This window comes from Zeugodacus cucurbitae, chromosome 3, assembly GCF_028554725.1.
Source record: "Zeugodacus cucurbitae isolate PBARC_wt_2022May chromosome 3, idZeuCucr1.2, whole genome shotgun sequence".
NCBI classification, from domain to species: Eukaryota; Metazoa; Arthropoda; class Insecta; order Diptera; family Tephritidae; genus Zeugodacus; species Zeugodacus cucurbitae.
The window spans coordinates 30,590,521-30,618,501 of NC_071668.1; the positions used below are offsets into that span (position 1 = coordinate 30,590,521).

The 27,981-nt window shown below is 35.2% G+C and overlaps 2 protein-coding genes across 2 annotated transcripts in view; one reads left to right on the forward strand and one right to left on the reverse strand.

Annotated features, from left to right (window-relative positions):
- LOC105218902 (lipase 1) overlaps nt 1-27,981 on the reverse strand; it is a 148,608-nt gene that overhangs the window by 97,869 nt on the left and 22,758 nt on the right. The gene's annotated exons all lie outside the window — the stretch shown is intronic.
- On the forward strand, nt 49-27,981 carry Lip1_1 (lipase 3). The gene is made up of 6 exons (XM_011194771.3): nt 49-1,257; nt 20,719-20,896; nt 21,242-21,453; nt 21,529-21,678; nt 21,769-21,927; nt 25,214-27,981. Exons 1-6 carry the CDS (start codon nt 1,012-1,014, stop codon nt 26,222-26,224), a joined length of 1,956 nt encoding a protein of 651 aa, XP_011193073.1. The 5' UTR covers nt 49-1,011; the 3' UTR covers nt 26,225-27,981.

Here is a 27,981-nt window from a genome sequence, read left to right on the forward strand (position 1 = left end):
AACCACAACGGCCACTAAACAACGAATCGTGTTGATGGCTCAAAACCAAAGCTTTGCTACAAAACGCGCTTAGCCTCGCTGCAGTTTGTTAGCGGAGTTCGAGCTAAATGGTAGTGTTGTGAAGAATAGTTTCGTCGGTGAGATTTGTGAAAAAGTGCAAATGTATGAAGTTAAATAAGCATTGCATTTTACAAACGGCAAATGTAAATGCGCTTGTTTATGTGTTGCAAAATTGATAGCTTTCAAATTTGTGGCCTAATTAACGTTGCGGCGAATGCAATACGTTGTAGCTGCTCGACCGTGAAGCGCGCGCGGAAAGTATTTGAAATTAGTGCAAACAATTTGAATATTTGTTGCGTTGAAGCGCGGAAATTCAAAATTGAGTAAGATGCATTTCCTACATAGAGGAAAAAGTACACACGATAATCAAAAATTATAGTGCATGAAATTTTGAACGATAAAAGCAAATTATTGAAACTGCGTGCGCTAAAATACATTAATCAAAATCGTTTAAAGCCACAGAAGTCAGTAGGCAGAATTTCAAATTTCAAAAGAGGAAGTTGCTAATAAACACAGTGCGAAAAATAAACAACCATAGTTTTTGCAAAACCAAAAATAAATCACTAAGCCAGTGGAAAAGTGGCGAACGAAAGTAACAGCCATAAAGCTGAAAAACTGAAAAAGTGCAAGTACTAACCGCAAGCAGTCGCCCACTTTATGCACGCTGCACTACCGCGTGTCTGACGAGTCGTCTCGCCGTTTGCGTGCCGCGCATTTGCAGTGCGCAGTGCTTTGTTCGGATATTTTTGCTACTCAAAAATACATATTTCTGCAACAAAAAGTTCCAACCACACAGCGTGCTAATTTTTCACTATTTACGCGCATTTTGTTTTCTATCTCTTACCTATTCAAACTATTTTCTCTAATAATTGCGTCTTAAGCAACGGCTTGCACATTTTTGGGTGCGTTAAGTGTGTTTTTTTTTTCGTACTACTGTGTCCAACGATAACGATGCTGAAAAGTGAAAATACTAGTTACCGGATTTTTAGTCTATGGCCGCTGGCATTTGCCTCTTTCCTTGCACTGCAGCTGCTCGCCGGCTCCGCCGAAGCCTTCACCATACTCTCGCCGTTCAGCTACACCTCTTTGAGTTTTAAGAATCTGCTGAACTCCGTGTTTTTGGCCAGTAATGCAAATTTGGCGGGCGGTGGGCGAAATCTGAAATCAGACGTACTTGAGGATGCATCACTGATAACGGTACGTATCTAATGACAATATGATAGAAGCAAGAAACGTTTTTACACTAGATATTAGATAGTATCTCTGTGGTAGCTAACTACAGTTCTTGTCCAATAAATTACGAACGAAGAGAAAAATGTGTTCCCATAGCAATCGCACTCCTGGTGGCACTAGGATAGCTACTGGTGTCGATAATGGTAACCAATAGAATCTCCTTGGTTGTCCGAAGCGTTTGACCTATCCCCCGGATGCAGACGATCCTCCAGCCCGCGTCAAAGTCAGTAAATTATTGAACGAATACTGTAGCTCTAGAATGTTAGTATGGCTTGTAGAAATACTTCAAGCTCAGTACCTCCTATTTTATATGAATATTTTAATTTAAAATTAATAATAATTTGTAAAATTTATATTTTTAAATTGACAACCAATGCGATATTTGTAGTTGAACTCATATCACATTTGTATGTTGGAGATATATTCCGGAAGCGGCGATAATAATTATGTTAGATCTTTGAGTATGGCCACCACCGTTATGCATCATTATTATATACATATATATGTTATATATTCCCTGTAAATTAAATTTATTTCTTTACTGCTTTCTTAGATTTCTAATGCATATAGTGCAAATATCTACACGCACATATATTTGTCTAAACTGACATTGAGCTTACAATTGAAAAAAAAAATCATTAGAACACAATGGTTTTGACCTAATTCCGCGCATTTAGGTATCTAACTATTTAACTATATTTAACTGATTCTCACATTCTTCTTTACAAAATCACACAGGCATTATTTGATTCACATTATATTGCTAATGAGTTTCTCCAACAAGTTTTAGAAGCTGAAAAGCAGCAAGAAAACCTTCAATCACTAATGATCCATATCAGCTTATAATAACACGAGCGGTTGCTTTAAGTTAGTGTCAATTTGTACATTTATAGAAGAATGTACATTCATATACATGATAAATATATGTATCTACAATGTCAAGCATGGGAAATGATGTATACAAATTTAAGCTTCTTCACAGTGTTTACAAACTATTCTAACGGTTGCTACCACCATTGTCAATCTTTGGCGGTAGTTTGAGGAAACACTTGTAAAAGCGAAGACAAAATCATAAGAAGAAGCTAAATGTCATTGAACTTGATACCAAATCAGTATAGAGAACATATTTCGTTTATAGTTTGATGGGCCCTTTTCAGCACTACGTTTGTAAGAACCAGCAGATTGCCATCTATTATCGCAATATTTTTATAAGTTATGGATTTAATTGTTGTATAAATAGCAATATATCGGTGATATTTTGAGGTAAATTGCTATACAAATCCAAGCACTTTACCGCTTCTCTCATATTTGTGGCATGTGTAGGCTACATCAGTTTGAAGATTAGTCTTTTTTAAACTGACTAAAATAGATATAAAACATTCAGTCTGTTGTTAAAAATAATAATTTGTGCAGTACAATAGATACCAAATGAATGAAGAATGATACAGAAAGAATCTAGGGAGGTATTTTATTTATGTATTTATAATTAGATAATATTATTAAATTCAGAATGGTTTAATGGCTGTTTATTGCTCTTTGACCTTCTCATCTATCCCAGTTAGGATATATGATAATTAGTTATGTTTTTTAATATTTTGAATTGTTATGCAATAGAATGGTAAACAGATGCTGAGCGACTTTAGATGTAGAAATATTAGCTTTGTATACTAACTGCTGGCAGCTGCTGGCTTTTTAAGAGAGGAAGAATGACAAGAATGACAAGTTACTCCCACAGTCAACGAAAGTTAAGGGAACGGGAAACTAACAGAAATTATCAGATAAACATATGATTGCTGTTTTTGGCAATTATACGCTAGACAGACGGCAGAGTTAACTCGGATTAACTGCGCTTTTAATCAGTTCCAATTTTGTGGGTGACAGACGGCAGCAAAGCGAGTTATAAACTCCCATAACAGCTGATTGACAATAATATTTCCATTTTGGTAAAATAAAATGGGATAGAAAGCAAATATTGCGGTTGTTAGCCGATAGTACAAACTCACTAATTATTAAAAAAATATACATAAATACGTTATTATTAAAACTTCCATTTTAGAAAAAATTAGCATGCGTATGTTTTTGTTTACATTTAATTGAAAAACAGCTGTCAGTATTGCATACTTTCATTCACAATAGATAAAAAGCGGCCATGTTTAACAATGGTGCCAACGAAAATGCCACGAACTCCCACTAACTCTCTAAAATTTTGAGGATTAAATGGCAGTTAGTGAACCGAGTTAACCGATTAAAGCAGTTAACCCGAATTAACGACGCCGTCTGCCAGGGGTATAACGTAATCAATATAATATTGAAGAAATTGCAGCCCTTATTTACACATTCATTCAACAGCAGTTTCTACATCTGACGGCTGCTAGCTGCTGCTAGCGAAAATTCCACCAGCACAAACCAGCAGCTTTGACGGTCTCTTCTGCTAGTTTCTGCTAATTTTTATACTCTCGCAACCTGTTGCACAGAGTATCATAGTTTTGTTCACATAACGGTTGTTTGTGTCACCAAGAAATACAAGAGTTAGATATGGGGTTATATATACATAAATGATCAGGATGACGAGTAGATTTGAAATCCGGATGTCTGTCCGTCCGTCTGTCCGTGCAAGCGATAACTTGAGTAAAAATTAAGATATCTTAATGAAACTTGGAACACATGTTCCTTGGCATCCTGAGGAGGTTGCTTTCGAAAATGGGCAAAATCGGTTCACTGCCACGCCCACAAAATGGAGGAAACCGAAAACCTATACAGTGTCATAACTAAGCCATAAATAAAGTTATGAAAATGAAATTTGGAACATAGAATCCCATTAGGGAGGGGCACATTTGGATGTAATTTTTTTCGAAAAGTGGGTGTGACCCCGCCCTCAAATAAGTTTTTTTTGTATATAACTCGTAAACCAATAAAGCTATATAAGCCAAACTTTCTGCAGTCGTTTCTTTTAGCCATTTCCTTATACAGTCCAAAAATGAAAGAAATCGGATAATAACCACGCCCACCTCCCATACAAAGGTTAGGTTGAAAATTACTAAAAGTGGGTTAACTCCCTAACGAAAAACGTCAAAAACACCAAATTTTACATAAGAAATGGCAGAAGAAAGCTGCACTGAGATTTTTCTACAAAATGGAAAATGGGCGTGGCGTCGCCCACTTATGGGTCAAAAACCATATCTCAAGAACTATTCGACCGATTTCAATGAAATTAACACTTTCTTGACACCCTGATGACACGGGTGGAATATGGGCGAAATCGGTTCACAACTACGTCTACTTCCCATATAACCCAATTTTGAATTCCATCTGATTCGTTCACTTTATAATGTATTCATAAGGAACCAATGAAGCTAGCGGAATAAAACTTTACACAAATACTGTATTTGAGCTGTGACATCACTTGTGGAAAAATTGTCAAAATCGGACCATGACTTTTCAAGGCCCCTGATATCAAACATGAAGAACTCAGTGCCTAAGGTTAATTTTTCACCGAAAATATAGGTAAATCCCTCAGATATTTTAATGTAATTCATTCCCTCTGAATTTTTTTCTTATAACAGTTTCTCTCTGTACCTGAAATGGTAAAAATCGGGTCATAACTTCCCCCAGATCCTATATACCTATTTCTAAGTAATATTAAATTAAGTGATCGTATAGTCTTCGATATATTGTATCTTGGTGGTGAAAACGAGTGAAATCGGTTTAGGAATTACCTCAGTCCCCATATACTATTTATGATGACTTTCGTTATTCTATTGAACTTTATGCCGAATATATGGGTCGAATTGTGTTGTCTTTATAAAATTACATCAATAAATTGCGAGAGTATAAAATGTTCGGTTACACCCGAACTTAGCCCTTCCTTACTTGTTTGAATATAGAAACACTTTTCTAGCAGAAACCTTACTAATTATCACTTGCCAGCAGTACGTATACGGACTTATTGGTTTCTACTTATGGAAATATACTTACCGACTTACACATACCATTTTCAGTTGAAATTTTTAAACATTATATATTGTCTACTATAATATTGATATACTTCAGTAATTGCTTGATTTGCTCAGAGGTCAATTTATCGTTACTTGAAGATTTCCCGTGTCGTTTTGTTTTAGGTCATATTTGAGAGCATATTTTCAGCATTTTTAAAGCATACATATTTAAGCGCTTAAATTCGGATTTTTTTGGATATTTTTGTCTGCCCTGGTGAGTACAATTCATCATTTAGGGAAATGGGACAATTAAAATACATATATATATATATATATATATATATATTAAACATCCAAATATTTCCATTGCTAAAATCTCCATTCCTATTCAAACTCATTTATGGTGAATTGTTCAAATATATTTTGAATAACAATCTGTGTATGCAACAAAATTATTTATTCAAGAGTGGCGACTTGCCAAAAAAGTGCACATAAGCAATATTATGCAATGGCCAATGGAAATAAACAAAGTGAAAAATCGGAAGCGTTGCAGTAAAGTAGGTGAATTCAGGTGAGCACGTTGCCATCAAACCGACATATGTACATACAGTACATACGACGAATATATGCGGGTTATGCGTGTGTGTATGTTTAAAGGTGTGTTATTTCGAGTAATAGATCGATAACTCTTTCAATGTGCCCTCAAGGATAGTTCACACACCTGTGTCACACCTTATGAATAAACAAATATTTCGTTAATATTTTAATTGATGGAGATAAATTTCTCGCCACATATGTACATATGTATGTATGTATGCATGCGAGCATTTGTATGAAGTCAAGCAAGCATAAACTTATGAGCTTCTTTGGCACTTCATAACAGTTAGCTACACACATATTATGTATATGCTTAGGATATTGTAATGCTCAGCACGCATCGATTACCGAACAAAGTCATTTGATGAACGAGTTGAAGTCAAGTGACATACATACATAGTAAAATTTGGGTAAATTCACAAACTTTCAGTGAATATTGCAAAAGTGGCTGGCATTGCAAATGCTATTTTATTACAATAACAACAGCATGCACGAATTTTATTTTATTTATGTATTTATTTTTTGTGAACTTACGCTTTTTCCTAAAACTTAACAAAAATCGTGTTTAACAAATGACAATAAAGTAAGCTCTAATTACGAGTACCAACATGTATGCAGCAGCGTGTATGCATGTGTGTATGTGTGTGTAGCTGCCGGCTGCGGCTAATAAGTAAGTAATACATTGCGAAAACAAAGACAGTGCACATTTCACATTTTATAATACTACGAGTGAAGAAACCCCACAACAGGGTTTGAATACCATTATGTGTTATGAGGTAAAATTAAAATTATTATAACGGTGTTAGGTAAATGTTAAATCTCTTTGTAATTTAAAAACTCTCATTATATTTGAAAAATAGGGTTTTACTGCACCTCAAGGAGGATGACGAGTGTGATCCCACCACTAATATACATATGTAGTACAGTGGAATCCCGATTATACATATTAAGTAAATCCAAGGGTATTCCGAATAATCGAAAATCCGGGTAATCGATTGCAAAGCGAGTCAAACAATATTTTAATTTGATCTTTGGCGTAATGATATCTATTCATAGCTGTCTTTCAAACCCCTTAAAAGCAACATCTAGAGCTTCAAAACCTTCTAACAATTCGGATAATCGATGTTCGGATATTTGGGATTCTCTGTACATGGTTCTAACGCTAAGACTACAAAGAATGAAAATATTTCAATTATCTGTTATTTTTATTACTAGATATACTTATTCTCTTTGGTAATATTTAATATCTTAATAAAATTAATTGTGAATTGTGATTATGCGTTTAAACATGTGAAGAATCCAAAAACTCACTAACGTTTGTCAGTCGGTTACTAATCTTCATAAAAAATCTCTAAGAGTTGCATAATACGCTCTTCCTCAGCATGTGTTGAGCACTAAATTATGGAAGGATTTACATACATATAATATGTAATCTAATCTGCCGCTTAGACACGAGTGCTTAGAAAGCATTCACTTGGAGTCATTTTCTATGTATTTAGTAACTAAGGGACCCATTCTCGGAGAACGCAATCGTTGAGAACTGCTATTGTATACTCGTAATCAAAGCAGCTTAATGGTTGAACAGCTTTGCAGTGCGTAAAGTCCAACTATAAGTCTTATTTTACACAATTCGAGTATTTTATCGAAGAAATTACTTAGTCAACAGTCTAACATGTGGTGCGCATGTATCCATTCACCTGTTTTTACATAAGTAAAAGAAGCAGTAAAATGAAATTGGTAACATGAACAGTAAAAGCTAATAAAAGTTCAGTGTGCCAGTAAAGATTATGAGTGCTCTCAAACAAACAAACAGACAACACATATGTATGTACGCACGAGTACGTCTAATTTATTTTGTGCCTCTTTGTATTTTAACTACATATGTATGTACGTATGTATATTTATTTGCCAATGCTTTTGGTGCAGACGTCACTGTTGAATGCATGCAAATCATTCAACGCTCGACATTCTCCTTTCAATAAATCCATGTAATTTTACACAATTGCAACTTCCTAGTTGTCACTGTCAATTTAACAACAATAACAACGACTGATAATTTGATAAGGGAAGATGGAAATCGCCGTTTAAACCCTATTCACATGGCTAAATGTTCACTTAAATGGAATTGCGGAAGGGAAAACAAAAACTACTTGTCACCAAAAACGATTTGACACAATTTCGTATATTATTGAAGTAGACCAAACATAGCAATATATTCTATTCGCGTTGGACTTGGCTTGGAGTACATCATCTCAGATTAAGTCAAATAGTATATGTATGTAGTATAGTACATGATTCGGGAAATTCATTTTGGTTTCTGGGTAGATAATCGTTAGTCTTATTTTTTTATAAGCGGGGAGAGTAAATATAAATAAAAACAATAAAATAACAATAAACTTAAAATAATATGTAAATTTTATAGCAAAGTACATGTGTTAATAGAGATGTTTCCTAATGCTCTTTGCTTTTCCGCCGTGGCTTCAACAGTTTTTATATAAATTAAAAATATTTTTCTTATGAATAGTGTATTATGTTGTTTTTAACTAACGATTATCAGTAAAAGTGCACTCAGAATTTGTTTTGCAATGACATACTTATATATAATAATGATCCACTTAGATTATTTTAATATTTTATGATTAAACAACGGATCTTATTATCAATAACTATTATTCATTTCAATGGAAATTAGAAGACAAATAAACCAACTTTATAATTTGTAGAAACCACTTCACACTCAGGACTTTGAGACTCTGCTTATACCTTGCTATAAAGTATCAAGCAATTACTTAGGACTAATGTAAATATTTATTTACACAAAAATATTTGTACATAACTTGCATAAGGAAATTCGTTGTAGAGAGCCAAGTGTAAGCATATTATATATATGTGAAAATTAATTATACATATGTGCACAGTTATTCAACGAAACCGTGAATAGATTGCAATCATATTTAGTTTATTTATAACTTATACAATACTACAGGTCATAACTCAATTAATTTTATTACTACATATACATAAAAGATCTAAACAGTAAGAAAGTAGATACCAATAGTATTTTTTACTACAATAGCGGTATTCAGACCAGCTCTGTTAATTCATTAGTATTTTTGTTTTTGTCAAGATACTGTTCGTTACTTGGTAATATAAATATTCTACGTGTTTCGCGTCGTTGCCTAAAAAGATAATTTTTGTTTCAAATTTCAAAATTTACCACACAGATATACAAAAAGTATGTTCACAGTTAAGTGCTATAAAATCATTATATTAAGGGTATGGAAACTAGATCAATGCTTATACCGATTTCATTTATATTAGGTATATGAGGCTAGGCGATACTTTCGGTAAAATATCAACCATTAGAAAGGGGCATATTGGGATGTAAATTTTTCGGGGAAGTTGGCGTAGCGTGGTAGGTTTTATGTATTTATCAGGCATACCAATCAAGCTATATAAACCAAACTTTCTGGAGTCGTTCGCAGGTTACGCATGCCGCTTCATACACCATGAAAATAGTTGAATTCGGATAAAAACGACCTCCCATAAAAAGATTATGTTGAAAATTATGAAAAGTGCGTTAACTCATTAATGAAAAACATCAGAAACTCCAAATTTAATAAAATGACTTATGGGTCAAAAACAATATCTCAGGAACTACTCGACCGATTTCAATCTGATTCGTTCACTTTAAAGTATGTATTTACATTAGGAACCCATGAAGATGGCGGAATAAAACTTTACACAAATACTCTATTTGAGCTGTGGCATCACTTGTGGAAGAATTATCGAAATCGAACCATGACTTTTTAATGCCCCGGTTATCGAAATTGAGGAACTCAGAACCAAAGGGTAATTTTTCTCTGAAAATATCGGGAATTCTCTCAGATATTTTAATTTAATTCCGAGGAAATTTTTTTCTTCTAATAGTGTGTCTTTGTACCAAAAATAGTTAAAATCGGATCATAACCTCTATCCTCTAGCTCCCACATACCTAATCAAATTTCGAATCATCAAAATTCCGGTGGGATTTATACAGCATATATCGATAAATTAAGTGAGCATATAGTCTTGGTGAAAATGGATGGTGAAATCGGTTCAGGAATTACCTCAGCCTTTATACATATGATGATTTTCGTTATTCAAATGGAAACAGCTTATATGTCGATTGGATTGGATTTGGACAATTTTCATTATTTTATCGATTTGCTAGTTGACCCTCCAGAGCGTGGTGCATCTTTGACATCAAAATTACCGGAACTGAAAGGAGGAAACCAAAATTGATACAATTTCAGCATCAGGACATTCATAATTTCAGCCGCCTGACTTACGTTTTCGCCTTTACCGAAGAAAATCTGTAAAAACTGGTCTTTTCTCTTTTCTGGTCTCCTTTTTGGACCAGAGACCAAACAATACTGCCAAGCGATCACTAAACTGTCTGAGACTTTTTGGTACGAAATTTTATCTTTTGAATCACATTACTAAAGCCATTCATTGAAAAAAGAGATGTATACATAAATTTTAGAAAGTAATTGAACTGAAAATTATTGATTGAACTCACCTACCGACTCGACTAATCGAAGTCGGCTAATAGATGTCGTTAATTACGAAATCATTGAATCCGCAAAATCGAAAATATTGGTCGAAATCTATCCATTGGTGAATGAGTTGCGGAAATGTAAAAGAAATAAACCATTTAAAAGTTTTTATGTTAATAATTACTGATGACGGCATCCTGTGCATATATATTATGGATTGATAAAGAATTTATTTACAGTTTGAAACAGATATAGAAACAGAATACATGTAAATAAATAGAACTGTGTATAAATCTATAGTTTACAGCTTTTTCAAAAATTTAATGTTTTAATGAAAATTCTATAACTTGAAGTCTCTCAACTCGAAGTTTTTTTGTGGATTATGGTGATTCGAGTTAGAGAAGTTCCACTGTATTATATAATACACAATTTGACCACATATTCATCATATATATGGTATAAAGTCCATTCAAAGTTGGAAACCTTAATATTAAGTTAGAAACACCGAGGTCCTTATCTACGATATATAGGGGCCTTGAAAACATATTGTCCGATTTCGGCGATTTTTAGAAAGGGGCTGCCACACTACAATTGCAATATTTGTGCGAAGTTCTGTTCCGATATCTTCCCTAGTGCTTACTTTACATATTGTAAAGTAAACTAATCCGATCGAATTCAAAGTTCTGGTATACAGGAGTAGGCGTGGTTGTCAATCGATTTGGCCTATTTTCACAACATATCATTGGGATGCAAAGAAAATATTACAAACCAGATTTCAATGATATTGGTCGAATAGTCTCGGAGTTTTGGCCACACCCACTTAAAATTTTTTATACCAATTTGGGTGGAGCCCTTCTGTAATTCTGAAATTTAGGTTTCTGGTGTTTTCCCTTAGTGAATTAAAGCATTTTTAGTCGTTTTCAACATAACCTTTGTATGGGAGGAGGGCGTGGTTATAATCCGATTTCCTCCATTTTTGGACTGTATAAGGTAGTACCTAACAGAAACGATTCTAAAAAGTTTGGTTGATATAATTCAAGTAGTTTACGAGATATGTACAAAAAACTTAGAATGGGCGGGGACACGCCCACTTCTCCAAAAACTTACATCCAAATATGCCCCTTCATAGTGCGATCCTTTGTACCAAATTTTATTTCCATAGCTTAATTAATGGATTAGTTATGGCACTTTATGTGTTTTCGGTTTTAGCTATTTTGTGGGCGTGACAGTGGTCCGATTTTGTGCATCATAACTTAATTTTTACTCAAGACGGAAGGACGGACGGACAGATAGACATTCGGACTTGAACTCCACTCTTCACCCTGATCACTTTGGTATATATAACCCTATATCTAACTCGTTTAGTTTTGGGTGTTACAAACAATCGTTATGTGAACAAAACTATAATACTCTCTTAGCAACTTTGTTTCGAGAATATAAAAAATGATCAAATTTGTCGCATTTGTCTATAAAGGTCGATAAAGCAGTTTTATGGTCTCACTTTACGGTAAAGCAGTTTATCGACGGAATCAATGATTGCATGAACATTTTCGATCGGATATCTTTATCGTATCGAAATCGAATTCGCTGCGGATTCAATGATTAGGCCAGGTATGTCATCATGTGTATATTTGCATTAGCATTTGTCAGTGTCTATGACAGCTAGCCTTTGAACAAAGCAAAAAGGCACAACAATATTTGTTGCTCATTATCGGCAAATTCGTATTTGATGTTGTCAATCACGTTCAAACAGGACAAATAGCTTCAGATAATTTACCAATTTTCGATTTTGAATAGTTTTCATTAATTTTGAATACACAAGCTGTAATCGATTGGTCACTTCTCTGCTCGCTATCTTTGGGCGCTGCTCGTCTGTCAAAAAGCATTTTCTATGTGAAAGCAACAACAAAGTTATCGAGTAGAATTCGTGCAGAAGAGTATGCGGATACCTCATTAAAAATTCTATCGGCGCTTGCTTAGTGCTGCCAAATTTTGTTTTACATATGTATGTATGTAGACTATTCACAATGCTAAAAACGTCTCAAAGGACAAATTTTTGACAAAAATGACAATACAAATATATATTTTTTGTTGTTTTAATTTGAAATACATTTTAATTGATTAAATAAAATGTTAGGCATAGACGCAGCTCGATACAAAGGGATAAAAAAAACTATTTTTTCGCAGATTTAAGTATTTCTCCACCGAAGTAAATTGTGCAACATTAGCTGTCATCGACAAACCAATCAAACAAACTTTCCAAATTTCCATACAAACTGGCAGCACTGAAATCGAATTGTATATACTTGGTCGCACTGAACTCTTCAATCACCATATATGTATGTCTAACGTTTTCTGCATTAAATTTAATTCAATAAATTCAATACAAATATACCAAAGTGTATTTAACAAAGTGAACTAAGTATTTGACATACCCGTTTTTGACAATAAAATAGTAAACAATTCATGTATTTGTTTACATTAACCCGTCTTTTTTAACTTGAACAATATAATATATATTGATAAAATTGTTTGCAATTTGTCAGTTGGAGCACAAAACATTAGTAAACATTAGTAAACAATTAGTAAGCAGAAAGTATTCGGCATTTAAATCAGTATTTTTTCATTTAAAAATTAATTTTTGGTTTACTTTTGAATTTCAAAATTTGAATTTTTCAATGGCAAAAAACATGTCAAATTCGGGTAAAAAATATGAAATGTCATATACTTAGTTCACTTTGTTGAATACTGACACTTTGAAAAATGTATGTATGTGATTGGCGTTGCAACCGTTTAGCCGGTTATAGCCGAATCGACGATAATGCGCCACCTGTCTCTCTCCTTCGCAGTTCGGCGCCAGTTGGAGATCCCAAGTGTAACCAGGTCGCTCTCCACCTGGTCCCTCCAACGGAGTGGAGGCCTTCCCCTTCCTCGGCTTCCTCCGGCGGGTACTGCATCGAACACTTTCAGGGCTGGAGTGTTTTCGTCCATTCGGACAACATGACCTAGCCAGCGTAGCCGCTGTCTTTTTATTCGCTGAACTATGTCAATGTCGTCGTATAACTCGTACAGCTCATCGTTCCATCGTCTGCGGTATTCGCCGTTGCCAATGTTCTGAGGACCATAAATCTTGCGCAAAATTTTCCTCTCGAAAACTCCTAGTGTCGTCTCATCTGATGTTGACATCGTCCAAGCTTCTGCACCGTAAAGCAGGACGGGAATGATAAGCGACTTGTAGAGCTTGATTTTGGTTCGTCGAGAGAGGACTTTACTGTTCAATTGCCTACTCAGTCCAAAGTAGCACCTGTTGGCAAGAGTTATTCTGCGCTGGATTTCGAGGCTGACATTGTTCGTGTTGTTGATGCTGGTTCCCAGGTATACGAAATTACACTTTGAAAAATACTGACGATTTATCTTCGCCTGCCCTTTTCAATTTAAAATTTGTGTTTAATAATTATTAATATTTTGACAGTAATTTGTCCTTTATGCCGTTCACAATAGTAAAAAAGGTTCTAAAATGTGTAAAACAAAACTTGGTAGCACTCAGCAAGCGACGATTGGAATTTTAATGAGGTATTCGCATATTCTCCAGCACGAATTCAACTAGATATCTTTGTTGTTGCTTCCACATGTAAAATTTTTGACAGGTGAGCAGCGCCCAATCGATGTCAGCTATTATTACAGAAGATTTTTGAGCGCAGGCTTGCACCACAAGTGCTGCCTGTCTGTTTGAATTACGGGATAGTGCGTTCTAATGGCTTCTCTATAACGCTTAGCCAATCGATGACAGCTACGGAAAACAGGGAATCCTGTACCCTTCAATATGCTGCAATAAAACTTGCCATGTCTGAACACACAATAAAGATCTATGTTCAGTTTGTGATCTATGATTTACTTAATGATTACTTGTATTTATTTATCTTTCCTGTTAACGCTTTGAGTCCACTTCACCTCCGCCATTTCTTTCACAATCGTCTAATGTACGAGTGCATATAAAGGTACTTATTTATGTTTATGTAGTAACGTTGAAAAACATTACAAATAATTGCAAAAATTTTGTTTTCCCAGCACACAATCGCCTAACACCATATTTTGCAATATTTCGCACCAATAGAGTTAGGTACACGTATGACATCAGTTCGTCTGCCACAGCTTACTAGAGAGAGTAAGCGCTTGTCCAAGCAATCTCATAAGCTATGAGCAAAATGTTAAGACTATTGCAATATTTACTTAATTGCAACATGACATAGCTTCATAAGACTTGGCAATTATGTATGTTGGTTGTCGTTAACACACAGCTACTAAGTTGGGAAATATGGAGGCGGCTTAATGAAAAGAACGTGTTTCATAATTTATTGCTAAAAAAATTTTTGTTTCTTTTGTAAACATATTAATCAGTAAAAATACTGAAAACAGTTTTGGAAAAAACTTTGTACAAATACTGCAATGGAGGTGTGATAATGATAATTAAAAAATTTGTCGAAATCGGACTATAAATGTCCAAAGCCCCAAATATCGAACTTGAAACCTTCAGTGTTTATGAATAATTTGTTGTCTAAAATATCGGTAAATCTGTCAGATATTTTATTTATTTAAATTAAAAGAGAATATTTTTCTTCGAATAATGCGGTTCTGTGCCCAAAATCAGGTAATAAAATACCCTACCTCTCAACACACAATATTATGATTTTCAAACTTACGGTCAGCTTTATACCTTACAAATCCGTTCATTGACATCTTAACTAAATTAAGTGCATGCATATAATGTAGTTTCATGGCGAAAATTAGTGAAAACGGTATGGAAATAACACCATCCATCTTATCTGAATTCTATATATTTTGGGTTCCGATGTTCTAGTGAACTTTATGCCGAATATATGGCATAATAATTAAATTGTGAGAGTATAAAATGTTCGGTTGCATTCGAACTTAGCCAGCCTTACTTATTTTATTCTGTTTTAGTCATTTTAAATATCCATATTTTTTATTTCGCTACAGTCAATTGCATGGTGAATACATCTAATTCGTCGGTCTCTTGTAAAAACTCAACGAGGACATTCATATTACCACAAAATTAATGCTCTTTGAAATAAATCGACTTGCATTCAATAGGTTTGCGAAAATAACTTTGCTCTGAGTTGTACCCTGCATTCACGACTATTTAGTTGTACAAGATTTCAAAAATGACTCTATTTTAAGTTTTTATTATACCGTTAATTCGTTAAACACGCCAAACATTTTCTCGCCTTCATGAAATCACTTTGTGGCTCAACTCTTTTATTTTGGCACTTCCAACCAACCATCCAACTCAAGCATTGATATCACCACAGCAATGGCAAACACTAATCATAACAATTCAATGATCTCAAATCTTGAATACCTCTCGTAGGTTTGATATACATCCATATGTACATGCATGCATTTGTGTGCATGTGTGCTCATGAATGTATAATAAAACGCTTTATTCATTCACTAACTTGCGGTCAAGTGCGTCTTTTGTTGTGGTTTCTTGTTTTTGCCCATTATCATTAGACGCCGGTCGCCTAAATGTTGATTTTGTTTGAATTCATTACACAGCGGCAATAGTGTGATATAAAAGTGTAGATGTGTGTGCATACATATGCATCAACGAAATAGAAGCCGCTTTGTCGTTAGTTGTTGTGTTCATCTAAATTTTTCATCAAAGAGATTCGGTAGCACCACACGCTTCGTGTTTTCCAATTTCGCAATTCGATTTTTTGTTTGTTTTCAATTCTTCTTTTATAGTTACCGGTCGACCTTGATATTGACATTTGACCCATATTCGTTGCATTTTCATTTATAATGTGCGAATATATTATCATAAATTTGCATTATTAGAAAATCATATTCATGTTGAGAATACATACTCTTGAACTGAGAGTGTGGATGAATCAATTTAATTGCTTGGAACTCTATACACAATGACATACAAATATTGTATAATACAAATTGGCGCTTGATAAGAGTAAGTAGCATTGTTCAAATATCAACACGATCTTAGAATATATTACTGGTCGAAGCCACATTCCAAATATTCAAATTAAGTCAACTAATTTGAAAGGCATCAACAATTAATATTTGAAATATGAAACTAGGGATCTTCACCTTTTATTAGTAAAACACTGTTTATGTTTTGTGTATTTTTTCCAATAACCAAAAGCATATCTTCATTCTCTGCAAAAACATTTAAATTTCTGAAAAGAAGCAACAAATATTTGTTTAATAATTGAATACTAGATATACCTTTAAAAAGCACATGAGTGAACGCATAAATCACGTTTCTTTATTGGCGATAGGTGGAGGCGGAAAAAAACACATGACTACGACATATACGTATGTATATATATACATTCAAGCATGAATTTGTAAAACAAAACAAAAAAGTTAAAAGTGGGCACTCGAGTCGCCAATTACGGCCAACTAGGCCGTAAATATGCAAAACAGATTGTCTGACCGGTGCGACTTGGCGCTCAAAGCCGCCGGTTAAAGTGGCTAAAGCTAGCCGCTTAGCACTATGGGATAGTGGGCGGTTCATGCCCGCCGTCAGTGGCATGCAACGGTCAACAATGTGACGTATTCTCAAGCGCTTGCGGTAATCCATTAATTGCACATACTCGTATATAGCGCTTAGGTAAATGAATTCAGATATCACTGTTTACACATTATTTGTTCAAAAACCAAATAAACCAGCCGGAGAACCAAGCTCGTACCGACCACTATGTATGTTAGACACGATCGGGAAAATATTGGAGAGAATAATATGCGTGCGCTTGGAACAACATCTTGAAACAGAATTACCAGGCCTGGCCGATAACCAATATGGGTTTCGCAGACACAGGTCGACAATTGACGCAATTAAAAAACTTACTGATATCGCAAGTAAAGCCATAGAAGGAACCAGGTGGATGTATGGTTCTAAAGAGTATTGTGCAGTAGTCACTTTCGATGTCAAGAATGCCTTCAACTCGGCCTACTGGCCGCATATACTAAGAGCCCTTGAAATCAAGAAGACACCCCCCTATCTGATGAAGATAATTTCTAACTACCTGTCGGACAGAATACTCTTATATGATACAGACGAAGGACCACAAAGCTATACAGTGACGGGCGGAGTACCACAGGGCTCTGTCCTGGGCCCGCTTCTGTGGAGCGTCCTATATGACGGAGTACTGCGCCTCCCGCTACCGAAGTCTATACAAATAATTGGATATGCTGATGACATCGCAGTGACTATAGTAGCGAAAGAGATCAGTCAAATAGAGCGACTCTGCAATCATGCGGCGATAAAAATAAAAGAATGGCTTACGGCGACAAAACTCCAGCTAGCAGGCCAAAAAACTGAAGCAGTCCTTATAACAAGCAGGAAGAAACTCGAGGTCGCCACGTTAAACATTGACGGATTCAATATTACAACACAGCAGTCACTAAAATATTTAGGAGTGATGATAGATTCGAGACTAAACTACAAGACGCATTTAGACAAAGCCTGCGAAAAAGCGTCAAGAGTGACGGCGGCACTAACCAGGATAATGGCCAACATCGGTGGTCCCAGACAGAATAGACGCGCTCTTCTGGCCAAAGTAAGTCAGTCCATACTCATGTATGCTGCACCTATATGGGGAACAGCATTACGACAGAAAACATACGTAGAAAAAGCAAAGACAATAGTCCGATTAAGTGCGATAAGGATTGTGTGTGCTTATCGGACCGTATCACATGAGGCAGTTGGAGTCATAGCAGGCATCATGCCCCCAGACATAATGGCCATGGAAATCGAGAGAACATATGATAAAACAAAAAGCTCTGGAAGGCGTCTAACAATAGAAGAGAAGAAACAGGAAAGACAAAGTAGTTTAAATGAATGGCAGAAACGTTGGGATGCAGCAACTTCGGGGAGATGGACCCACAGGCTTATTAAAAGTGTGCAACAGTGGGTAGATAGAAAACATGGAGAAACTGACTTCTACCTTACGCAGTTTTTAACAGGGCATGGTTGTTATAGAGAATATCTATACAAATATGGACACGATAACCAAACGAACTGCTCTTTCTGTGGCAGCGCTGGAGAAAACGCTCTACACATCTTCTTTTCGTGCCCGAGGTATGAGAATGAGAGATGTGAAATAGAAGAGCTGACAACGGATCGAGTGATAACATCGTGCACTACATGATCCAGTCGAAGCTGGTTTGGGACAAAGTGAGAACATGGACAACGGTAGTTATGCAAGAACTTAGAAGACAAGAGTGGCGACGCAGCGAAAGTAGAAGGATTAATCAGACGTAAACCGGAAAGGTGTAATTGACGAGCCGAATGGCAAAGCTTGGCCTCACGACGAAATGCTTAACGGCGGTCCCGTGGGGCGTTTATCAAGACTCTTTACACAAATACTATATTTATAGTGTGGCAGCCCCATTCTAAAAATCGCCGAAATCGTACCATAGGTTTTTAAGGTCCCATATATCGAACACGAGAACCTCGGTGCTTCTAACCTAATATTATGGTTTCCAACTTTCAATGGACTTTATTCAATAAAGTTAAATAAATAAATTGCAAGAGTATAAAATGTTCGGTTGCACCCGAACTTAGCCTTTCCTGACTTGTTAGGAATGGTTTTGTGAGGAACCATTCATTTTTCAGCAAGTTGTCACTGCGATACACAATGCAGCTGCAATAAAGAGTATCTTTTCGGAAAAAAATATGGCTTTAATGGACTAGCTCGTTATATACACTGACATAAAACCCCATGGAAAATCTCTGGAGATTACTTTCGCAGCAAGTTTAATTCGGTTTCAATTTGATTCTGTTAGAGAGCTAAGGAAGTGCATTGAAGCCGAATGGAAGAAAATACCGATTTCCACCATTCGCTCTCTAATTGAACGGAACGCCTAAATGCCGTTATATTACCTAATGGTAATCATACATATATATTAGTTTTTGAAATAAGTTTAATTTCATATGAAATATTTGTTTGTACGCCATATTTTTTCGCACCAAGAGGATTGATTTTGGATATTTTTCATTATCAGTAATAATTTTTGTTTTTAAATATTGTGTTCATAAATCTATGGGTTGGTTCTATAAATGAAGAACATAAGAAATATTCATATGATATATAAAGATTATTGGAAGAGACTCTTAGCTTGTACACTATACTTATTTCGTAGACTGTATTGATGATATGTACATTGAAAAGATCCTTCTTGGATCAATACCCATTAAAAGATATTTTGCCTATAAAATTCCACAGTTAAAAGTACATACAAAACATATCATCAATTAACATATTTTGCTGCAAAACTAGTGGCCAATCATTAATTCATCACTTTTAGAAGCATATCTAGTGAACAGATGTAGTGTGGTGATTGCTGGTTGGTGTCTGCTTTGCATTAACACTTCCCTGACATACTTTACGAGTATGTTGCCATGAAAATGGCATATCAGACGATAGCAAAGAAGCAATAAGACCAACATAAACAGAAAAATACTAAACATACACACATTGGTACATACATATATAGGTACATGTGCGCTTGGTTGCGCATGGGTATGTATATCATAACGATTATGTGATGGTTGAGCGCTGCTTCACCGCCTTTGTGTTATGTCTACGGCGGTTATCGGCTTTGCAAATTCGCACAGAAATGTGTGTAAGTGTGAGTGGCGCATGTTTGCCAGCCCATTAGCCCATTGAATACTACATCTTATTGCCCAAAATGTGCAACTTGACCCAAAGACTTTACCTTTATTAGCTATAATGTTTACATTAAAATAAAAGTATGTCAAAACCATTAAAGTCTTTACAAAAACTGTTTGAAAAAAAAAATAGTATAAACTCAACAAAAAATGAATTTCTGAACCTATGAGAAATGCTCTAGTATATTGGAGTGGAATTTTTCGATTTCTGAGAATTTCTTGTTAATTGTATTCAAGTGCAAAAATAATCAAAAATCGTATTGTTACCTTAACCTGCTCCAGCCTAACATAATTTTGTAATAAAAGGTGTATTTTAGACAAGATATAAGGAATTTAGCTTTATTATGTGATGAGAGTTTATCATTATGTTTAAAAAATAATTTCGGTCAAGTGACCGACGTGGCTTCCAATCGAGAGGCCCAATTTTCGACCATTTTTTGCAACAATGATTGTTCTAGGGTAAAATCTCAAAAAATATACCTTAATAGAGATGGATTTAACGTATACTATATTTTGCCCAGTCCAGACTAATCGCAATACTTATTCATCTAAATATTACAAATCAAAAATTAAAATTCCTAAATAACTCCTGCTAAATACATTTACTAATTTTTGTACTCTTTCTTTCAACTCTTTTCAGCCGAAATTGATACGCAAGTACGGTTACCCATCAGAGACACATACAGTGGTCACAAAGGATGGCTACATTCTGGAGATGCATCGCATACCCAAACGTGGCGCGCAGCCAGTACTGCTGATGCATGGCATATTGGACACATCGGCCACATGGGTGCTGATGGGACCGAAATCGGGGTTGGGTGAGTTGCTGCAGCATAAATACACTTTTCGCACTATCCACCTATATTTCACATTTTACTTCTTTTTCCAACTCCCCGCGTTCTACACTTATTGTATTTTTGCCTTGCTAGTTCGCACATTTTCCGTGCATTCATTGCGTTTGAGCAACTTTGTCAGACTTGCTGCATCTGCATATGTATCTTCCCGATGGGGATTTTTAATTAACTTTCTGTGTTTTTGATATGTTCATGTGTATCTTGTGTTTGTACATCCATGTATGTGTGATTTGCTAACCAACAATTCACTTCTTTCTATTTCCAATCTCCCTTATCCCCCACCACTTTGAACTTTGCCATTGCACATAGGTTACATGCTGTCCGATCTCGGCTACGACGTCTGGATGGGCAATGCGCGTGGTAATCGCTATTCGAAAAATCACACCAGCCTCAATAGCGATTACCAGGAATTCTGGGATTTCACCTTTCACGAAATGGGCAAATACGATTTGCCGGCCAACATTGATTACATCCTCAGCAAAACAGGTTACGAGCAGCTGCACTACATAGGACACTCGCAGGTGATTTAACATTGCTCATTTTTCCCTTGGCATTTATTGGTTTTTTTATGCAAACCTTTGCCTTCTTTTCCATAGGGCACTGCAGTCTTTTGGGTGCTATGTTCTGAGCAACCGTCGTATACACAAAAAATCCTATCGATGCATGCGCTGGCTCCCATTGCATTCATTTCTGACATGAAGAGTCCGCTATTTCGAACATTGGTAGTGTTTTTGGACTTTTTAACGGTATGTATGGACTGATTTGTCACTACGATTTCTTGTTAATCCTGCGGCTGCATTAACTGCCATTTGTTACACTGTAATGTATACTTTCAGGCGGCGACGCGCATGCTACGCATTACAGAATTTATGCCCAATACAAAGTTGTTTGTGGACCACACGCAGGTGGTTTGCCACGACAATGCAATGACGCAGGACGTCTGTTCGAATATCTTATTCCTGGTGGCCGGTTACAATTCGGAGCAATTGAATAAGGTGAGTACAAAACGTGTTTCTTCTTATGTATCTTGCAACTTGACATTACTACAACAACCTTAAGAACCCAATCAATGCTAATACTTCTACTTATGCTACTTACCATGCACTTACATTCTTATAAGATGTTTTATAAAGGCTGATCCATTTCGAGGTTCCCTACTTTTTTAATGAAAAAACACAGAAAATTCAGTGTTTGTTATCGTTCGCAAAACCTTCTTTGGCATTTATTTTTCAATGATTATCTGTTTCAAATGTTGGCCGCGGCTACGTCTAAATGGTCCATCCGTTGAGTCCAATTTTTGATCTCTAGTTCGAGTTGAAGTTGTTTATTCATTTAATTAATATTCAAAACTAAATAAATTATTATTAAAAGATACATGTTGACAAATAAGTTATTCGCGTTTTCTCAAAGCGAATCAGCAATATAGATTTTTTCCTTTAAGGGGGTATACCGGTGTGACATTTTCAAAAAATCGATTTTTTTATTTTTTGCTTATTCGATAGTTTATAATTTCAAAAATATCCTGTGAAAGGTAAGGTCGTATCTTGAATAGTTTTTGAATGGCAGCGTTCTAAAGAGAAATCGCCGCTATTGTCGAAACTTTAAACGCGTTTTTTTCGAAACGACTTTTCACAAAATTACTGACATCATAATTCAACGAGATATTGACCGATCAACTTCAAATTTAAACTGAATGTTCTTGAATATTAATTTGTTGAACATTGTCAATTTGAACTACGCCATTTTGTTAACGTTTGATATTTTTCCATAATCGTAGGTCATTGTATAGGGGAATATATTCAACTTTAATAACCTTTTTAAATTTTTGTGTTTTAGTTAGTCATTCGGCGGGAATCATGTCAGCAGTTGGGGAACTATATTTTTTTTGGCACCTCCCAAGACAACCCATAACTCCTTTATTTTTCAAAATTTTTGTAAAATAAAGTACACCTTATTATGTCCAAAAAACTTCGAAACATTCGACCGAATACTTTCTTTAAAAAAATCTTTCAAAGAGATGACTTTTGTCATTTATATCTCGCATTGTGAAAGGCGGCAAATAGTGATAGTGACTCAATAGAAACTTCGGAAGCTTGTTTGGGAGGTTCTTTTCCATGCACCTTATAGTCCAGGCCAAAACCAAGTGATTATTACTTGACCCTGTCTATGGCAAACTTTAAAAAATAGATTAACCTAGTTACGAATGCTTCTTTAATAGTGGCTTTATGACATTATCTTCAAAATCTCAACAACTATAATCAAAACTGTACATATTTGACATAAATCGAATGTTTCTAAATTAATGCAAAATTATTGAATTTCCTTATACTAGACTTAAATTATCACTATGATGAATTGTTAGTCAAATGTGATTCACTGTGTTTTATATGGTAAACAGAAGAACTCTAATTTTATGCTCTCAAGAAATCAAAAAAGTAAAAAAAATATTTTAGTATAATCCGAAAGAAGTAGAAAAAATCGGCTAAAATCGGCCAAATATGGCCGATGCCGATGCTTAATTTTGTGGCCGATGCCGATACAAAGGCCGATTAATCGGTCGGTCTCTAAATCGAAGCGGAATTGTCCGCATAGACTTTAGACTTTACATAACCCCACAGGAAAAAGTCAAACGACCAGCCCAAAACATGATATTATCTGCTCAACGAATTGTTCTCTCAATAAATCGACGTCTTCTTGAAACCAAATGTCGACAAGATCATTATCTTCAATTTCAGTCATCAAATAGTTTGTTTCCATGGCGCGGTAACGGTCGCCATTGACGGCATCATTTTTGATGTTTTTATTTAGCATTCATTTAGAATAATCAAATTTTATTTCGTTCGATGTTTAAGATATTTTCATGTCATTCTCATAGAAAACCTCGCTGCCAACCGTTTCTCTTGAAATACCTTAAACAGGAACTTGGTGCCAGACCCGTGTTAGTTATCTTAGCAAAATTAAGTATTGTATACAATGTAGCATGGTGGCAAAATTAGTTGAAATCGGTACCCCTGTTCAGATTTATTATATATAATGATACTCGATATTCTAGTGGTTTTATGCCGGTTATATGGGTAAAATTGCGTTTTAACATAGTAAAAGTACAAAACTAAATTGCGAGAGTATAAAATATTTGGTTACACCCAAAGTTTGCCTTTCCTTACTCTCTTGTTTCTCTTATCAAAGCAGGCCATCATCGTAGATTGGCGCTAGTGTGTCAAAGACCTCTGACTGCGGTGACATAATTTTCCCATAAACAATTTCTGTACACGTAGAAAGAAACCATAATGTATGTGTATGTGTGTGTGTTTCTAAGTAATGTACAAACCGCTTATTTAATGCACACCCCAACATTGTTGTCACTTAAAATTCCTAAATGCTATTAAATTAACTTTCGCTGATGAGTGCGCGAGCGCAAGCTCAGCTAACAGTGTTGCCAGCTCTTTTATTTATAGCTATACCTCAATGGACAAGAGTAAACAACTGCGAGCATGTAATGGGGGAGTGCTACCGCGCAACCAAAAACGCTTTGAGTACGTATTATGTGTACACATGTACATGCATACCGATGTTTGTAAATGAAGTAGCTTTTGTTTGTACAATATGCACAAATAGAAATGCAGAAATGAGTATTTTGGTTATTACATAAGCGAAGAGCTACTGTACGTACATATATGTATTTGGGCCAACTATAATATGGTAAAAGAACGAATGTTAGACAATTTCCAATAATCTGATTCGTTAGCTCTTGAGTCATTGCAGGATTATATTTTCTAATTGTTATAAACGCTTCTTGCAAATAACCAAATGAAACAGTTTTCGGGTATCTAGGTTCGTTACTTAAGTTCTTTGTTTCAAGTTAGGTACAAAAGAAACCACAAATATCTTCAGAAAATAGTTGAGAAGAAAGTTAAAGAATTGACATCACAGAGAGTGAACGATTTATATTTTTAAAACATTCAGTCATGCTGTATTTCAATTCATCTGGCCTGGTGTAGAATTCAATGAGGGTTGCCATATATCTTGAGTTCTCCGTTGTAGAGTAAGATCAAACCGATGGGATTGGTAATGGTATTCGAGCTAGTAGTTGTGGCAGTGGCCCAAATTTCAAGCTGCTCTAGTGAAAATGCAATGAGTTGACAGGAAGTAGTCGACACCTTCCCCATAATTGAATTTTTAAAATGGTTCGCAAATCTAACTTTTATTATTCAGTAATCTTTTGAGATAATTTATATCCAATATTTACCTTCAGATTTACAATTAGTATTTTTATTATTTCAGACCATGTTACCAGTCATGTTGAGTCACACGCCTTCGGGCGCATCAATTAAACAACTTGAACACTTCGGACAACTAATGAAATCGGGACATTTCCGAAAATTCGATCGCGGCTATTTGCGTAATCAACTCGAATACAATCGCATGACACCGCCCGATTATGATCTGTCCAAGGTGAAGGTGCCGGTGGCACTTTACTATTCGATGAACGACATGCTGGTGTCGACGACGGGTGTCGATCGTTTGGCACGCGAGTTGCCCAATGTGATTGACAAATACCTGGTGCCCATGGAGAAGTTCAATCATTTGGACTTTTTATGGGCGATCGATGTCAAGTCGCTTGTGTACAATCGCCTTGTAAGGAATATTCGACGCGTGGAGAATTATAAGCAAAAGCAAACGCTGCAAATCAATGCGGGCATGCAGCAGTTGAGCGCGCATCTACAACAACAACATTTACAATTATTACATCAACAGCAACAGCAACAACAGTTGCGGGAACAGCAACAATTGGAAAATCAGCAGCAACAACAACAACAAAGAAGCGGAAACTTACGCTCGAGCTCAAATACGAATTTCCATACGTTATCGAATGCGAATTTAAATTCGAACACAATTGGCAGCGCCAGTCAGCACATAAATAGACGCTTACATCCGCATGGTGGGGCCGTACATTCGGCTTATGCTTCGATTTTGCCGAAATTACCGTCAACAGCTACAGCGCCATCTCCGAAAGCAACACCAACTCTGTCAATACCGACGACACTGCCAATCGCTAACACGAACTCGAATAGAAATCAAGATGTATCTATGATAGATTCGGATATACATCCCGTTTATAAACCAGACGGGACAGAGCATGAAACAACGAACCACGATAGTGTTAATGCGAATATAGCTTCAGATTCTATGTCAGCATGGCATGGTACTGAGTCGAATACAGATGGCGCGACAACAATTGTGCCACCTGACTTTTCGGAGATGCCGAAAAATTTAGATGAAGGGAGCGCGTGAGACAAAGCATAATTACACTTAGTTAGTCTCTAGTTAACTGTTAACTGTTTTTTTAAGTAATTTTATATGTTCACAACATGCTACACAAAATGTAATAACTTTAAGTTAGTGATTTCATCATTATTTTCAAATAATTTCATTTCTTCTTAAGTTATTTTGTAAATAATCATTTAATTTTATTATATTTTTTATTTATGTATATTTCATCGATTTTATATATAAGAGTGTTTGGAACAATTGCTTTCATTTCTCCTTAAAATTGAATTTCCTGATTTATGATTTTTATAATTAGTTTCCTAATTGGAATTTTAAATGCGTTCAAAGTCCAAAAAGACAAAACAAGTAGTGTACTGTTTGTATTTTATTACATTATTTTTGCTATTATGAAGTTTTTGTTGTTTTATCTTTATTTGTTTCTAGTTTGTCTCTTAACACCCGTTGTATAATATAGAATACATATAACGTTTCTTTCATTTTAATTTTTCAAATTGCTCTACACATTTAAAAAATATAACGGATATAGGACCGTTGCGTTTTCAGCTCTGTAATTTAAATGGTTCCATTCCGATTTTCTTATAAAAACTTATATTTGAAATAAGTACTTATATCATTTATTTTATAAACATTTCATAGAATAAAATATTAGAATTATAATTATAAACCGCAATTATTGACTGTGATGACAAACAATAAACAAACATGAAAATATATTGAATGATACATATGTACTAACTATATATAGCATTTACATATAAACAAATGCCTATGCAACAGCGAACGTGAATAACAATAATGGCTTATCAGCTATCAACTCGTACATATAAATACTTAGATTATTCATAAATTTGACACATTAAACATGGCTACATATTTACATACTACATTAATTAGCTAATTTGCACACAACTTTCGTTTCTTCCGCATATGCCAGCCTACTTCACTTCCTCCTCTGTTGATTGATTTTTATTAAAACTGTGAAACTGTGCGGTCTTCATGCTTTAATAAAAATCAATTGCGTCATATTTAATAAATAAAAAACAATTAAATTATACAATGTTTGGTTTCAGCCCCATTTGTATTCATTCTATGTTTAATTTTAATGGAAAATCGATACAAAATGTTATACCAAATCCAAAAATGCTCATTTTGACTTAGTGAAGCTGACGCACGTGCTCTGTCTATATTATTTAATATATATTAGAATATCGTTTATATCAAAGTTGTCAAAAAATTCACAAGTAACATGATAAACTAGAAAAGCTTTGCTCCGTCCGTCTGTCCGTGCATGCGACCTTAATTGGGTAATAGTTTCTGCCAATACAACAACATCAGCAGCAAGATTAGCGATAAGTTTTAATTTGACAAAAAGAATATCGCCTGAAACAATAAATAAATAAAGAGCAAAAAGAAGCTGGACCAAAAGATACCAAATGCTGAACCAAATACTGAAACTTGATACTTTGGTTATCGTCCGTTATTTCGGACTTTTTCAAGTCCTTGACTTATAACAAATTTATAGCAATGTTCATGTCTTCCCGTAAACCGCGTATATCGAATATTAGGATTTCTCTACTTTCAATTGTCTGTTTACCAAATATAAATATTTGAAATATCTTAATAAGTATAATTGTACATACATATATAATATAACTTGCAACCAGTTCAAGATTAAAATAGCAACTCTTGATCTTATAAAAACATGTCCCAGTTAATAATAAGTTAAATATAAATTTTCAACGGATTGACTGAACAAGTTA

Coding starts and splice junctions, on each gene's coding strand:
- Lip1_1 (XM_011194771.3), top strand. CDS start 1,012: ATGCTGAAAAGTGAAAATACTAGTTACCGGATTTTTAGTCTATGGCCG. Junction 1,258..20,718: donor AGGATGCATCACTGATAACG/GTACGTATCTAA, acceptor AACTCTTTTCAG/CCGAAATTGATACGCAAGTA. Junction 21,679..21,768: donor TGTTTTTGGACTTTTTAACG/GTATGTATGGAC, acceptor GTATACTTTCAG/GCGGCGACGCGCATGCTACG.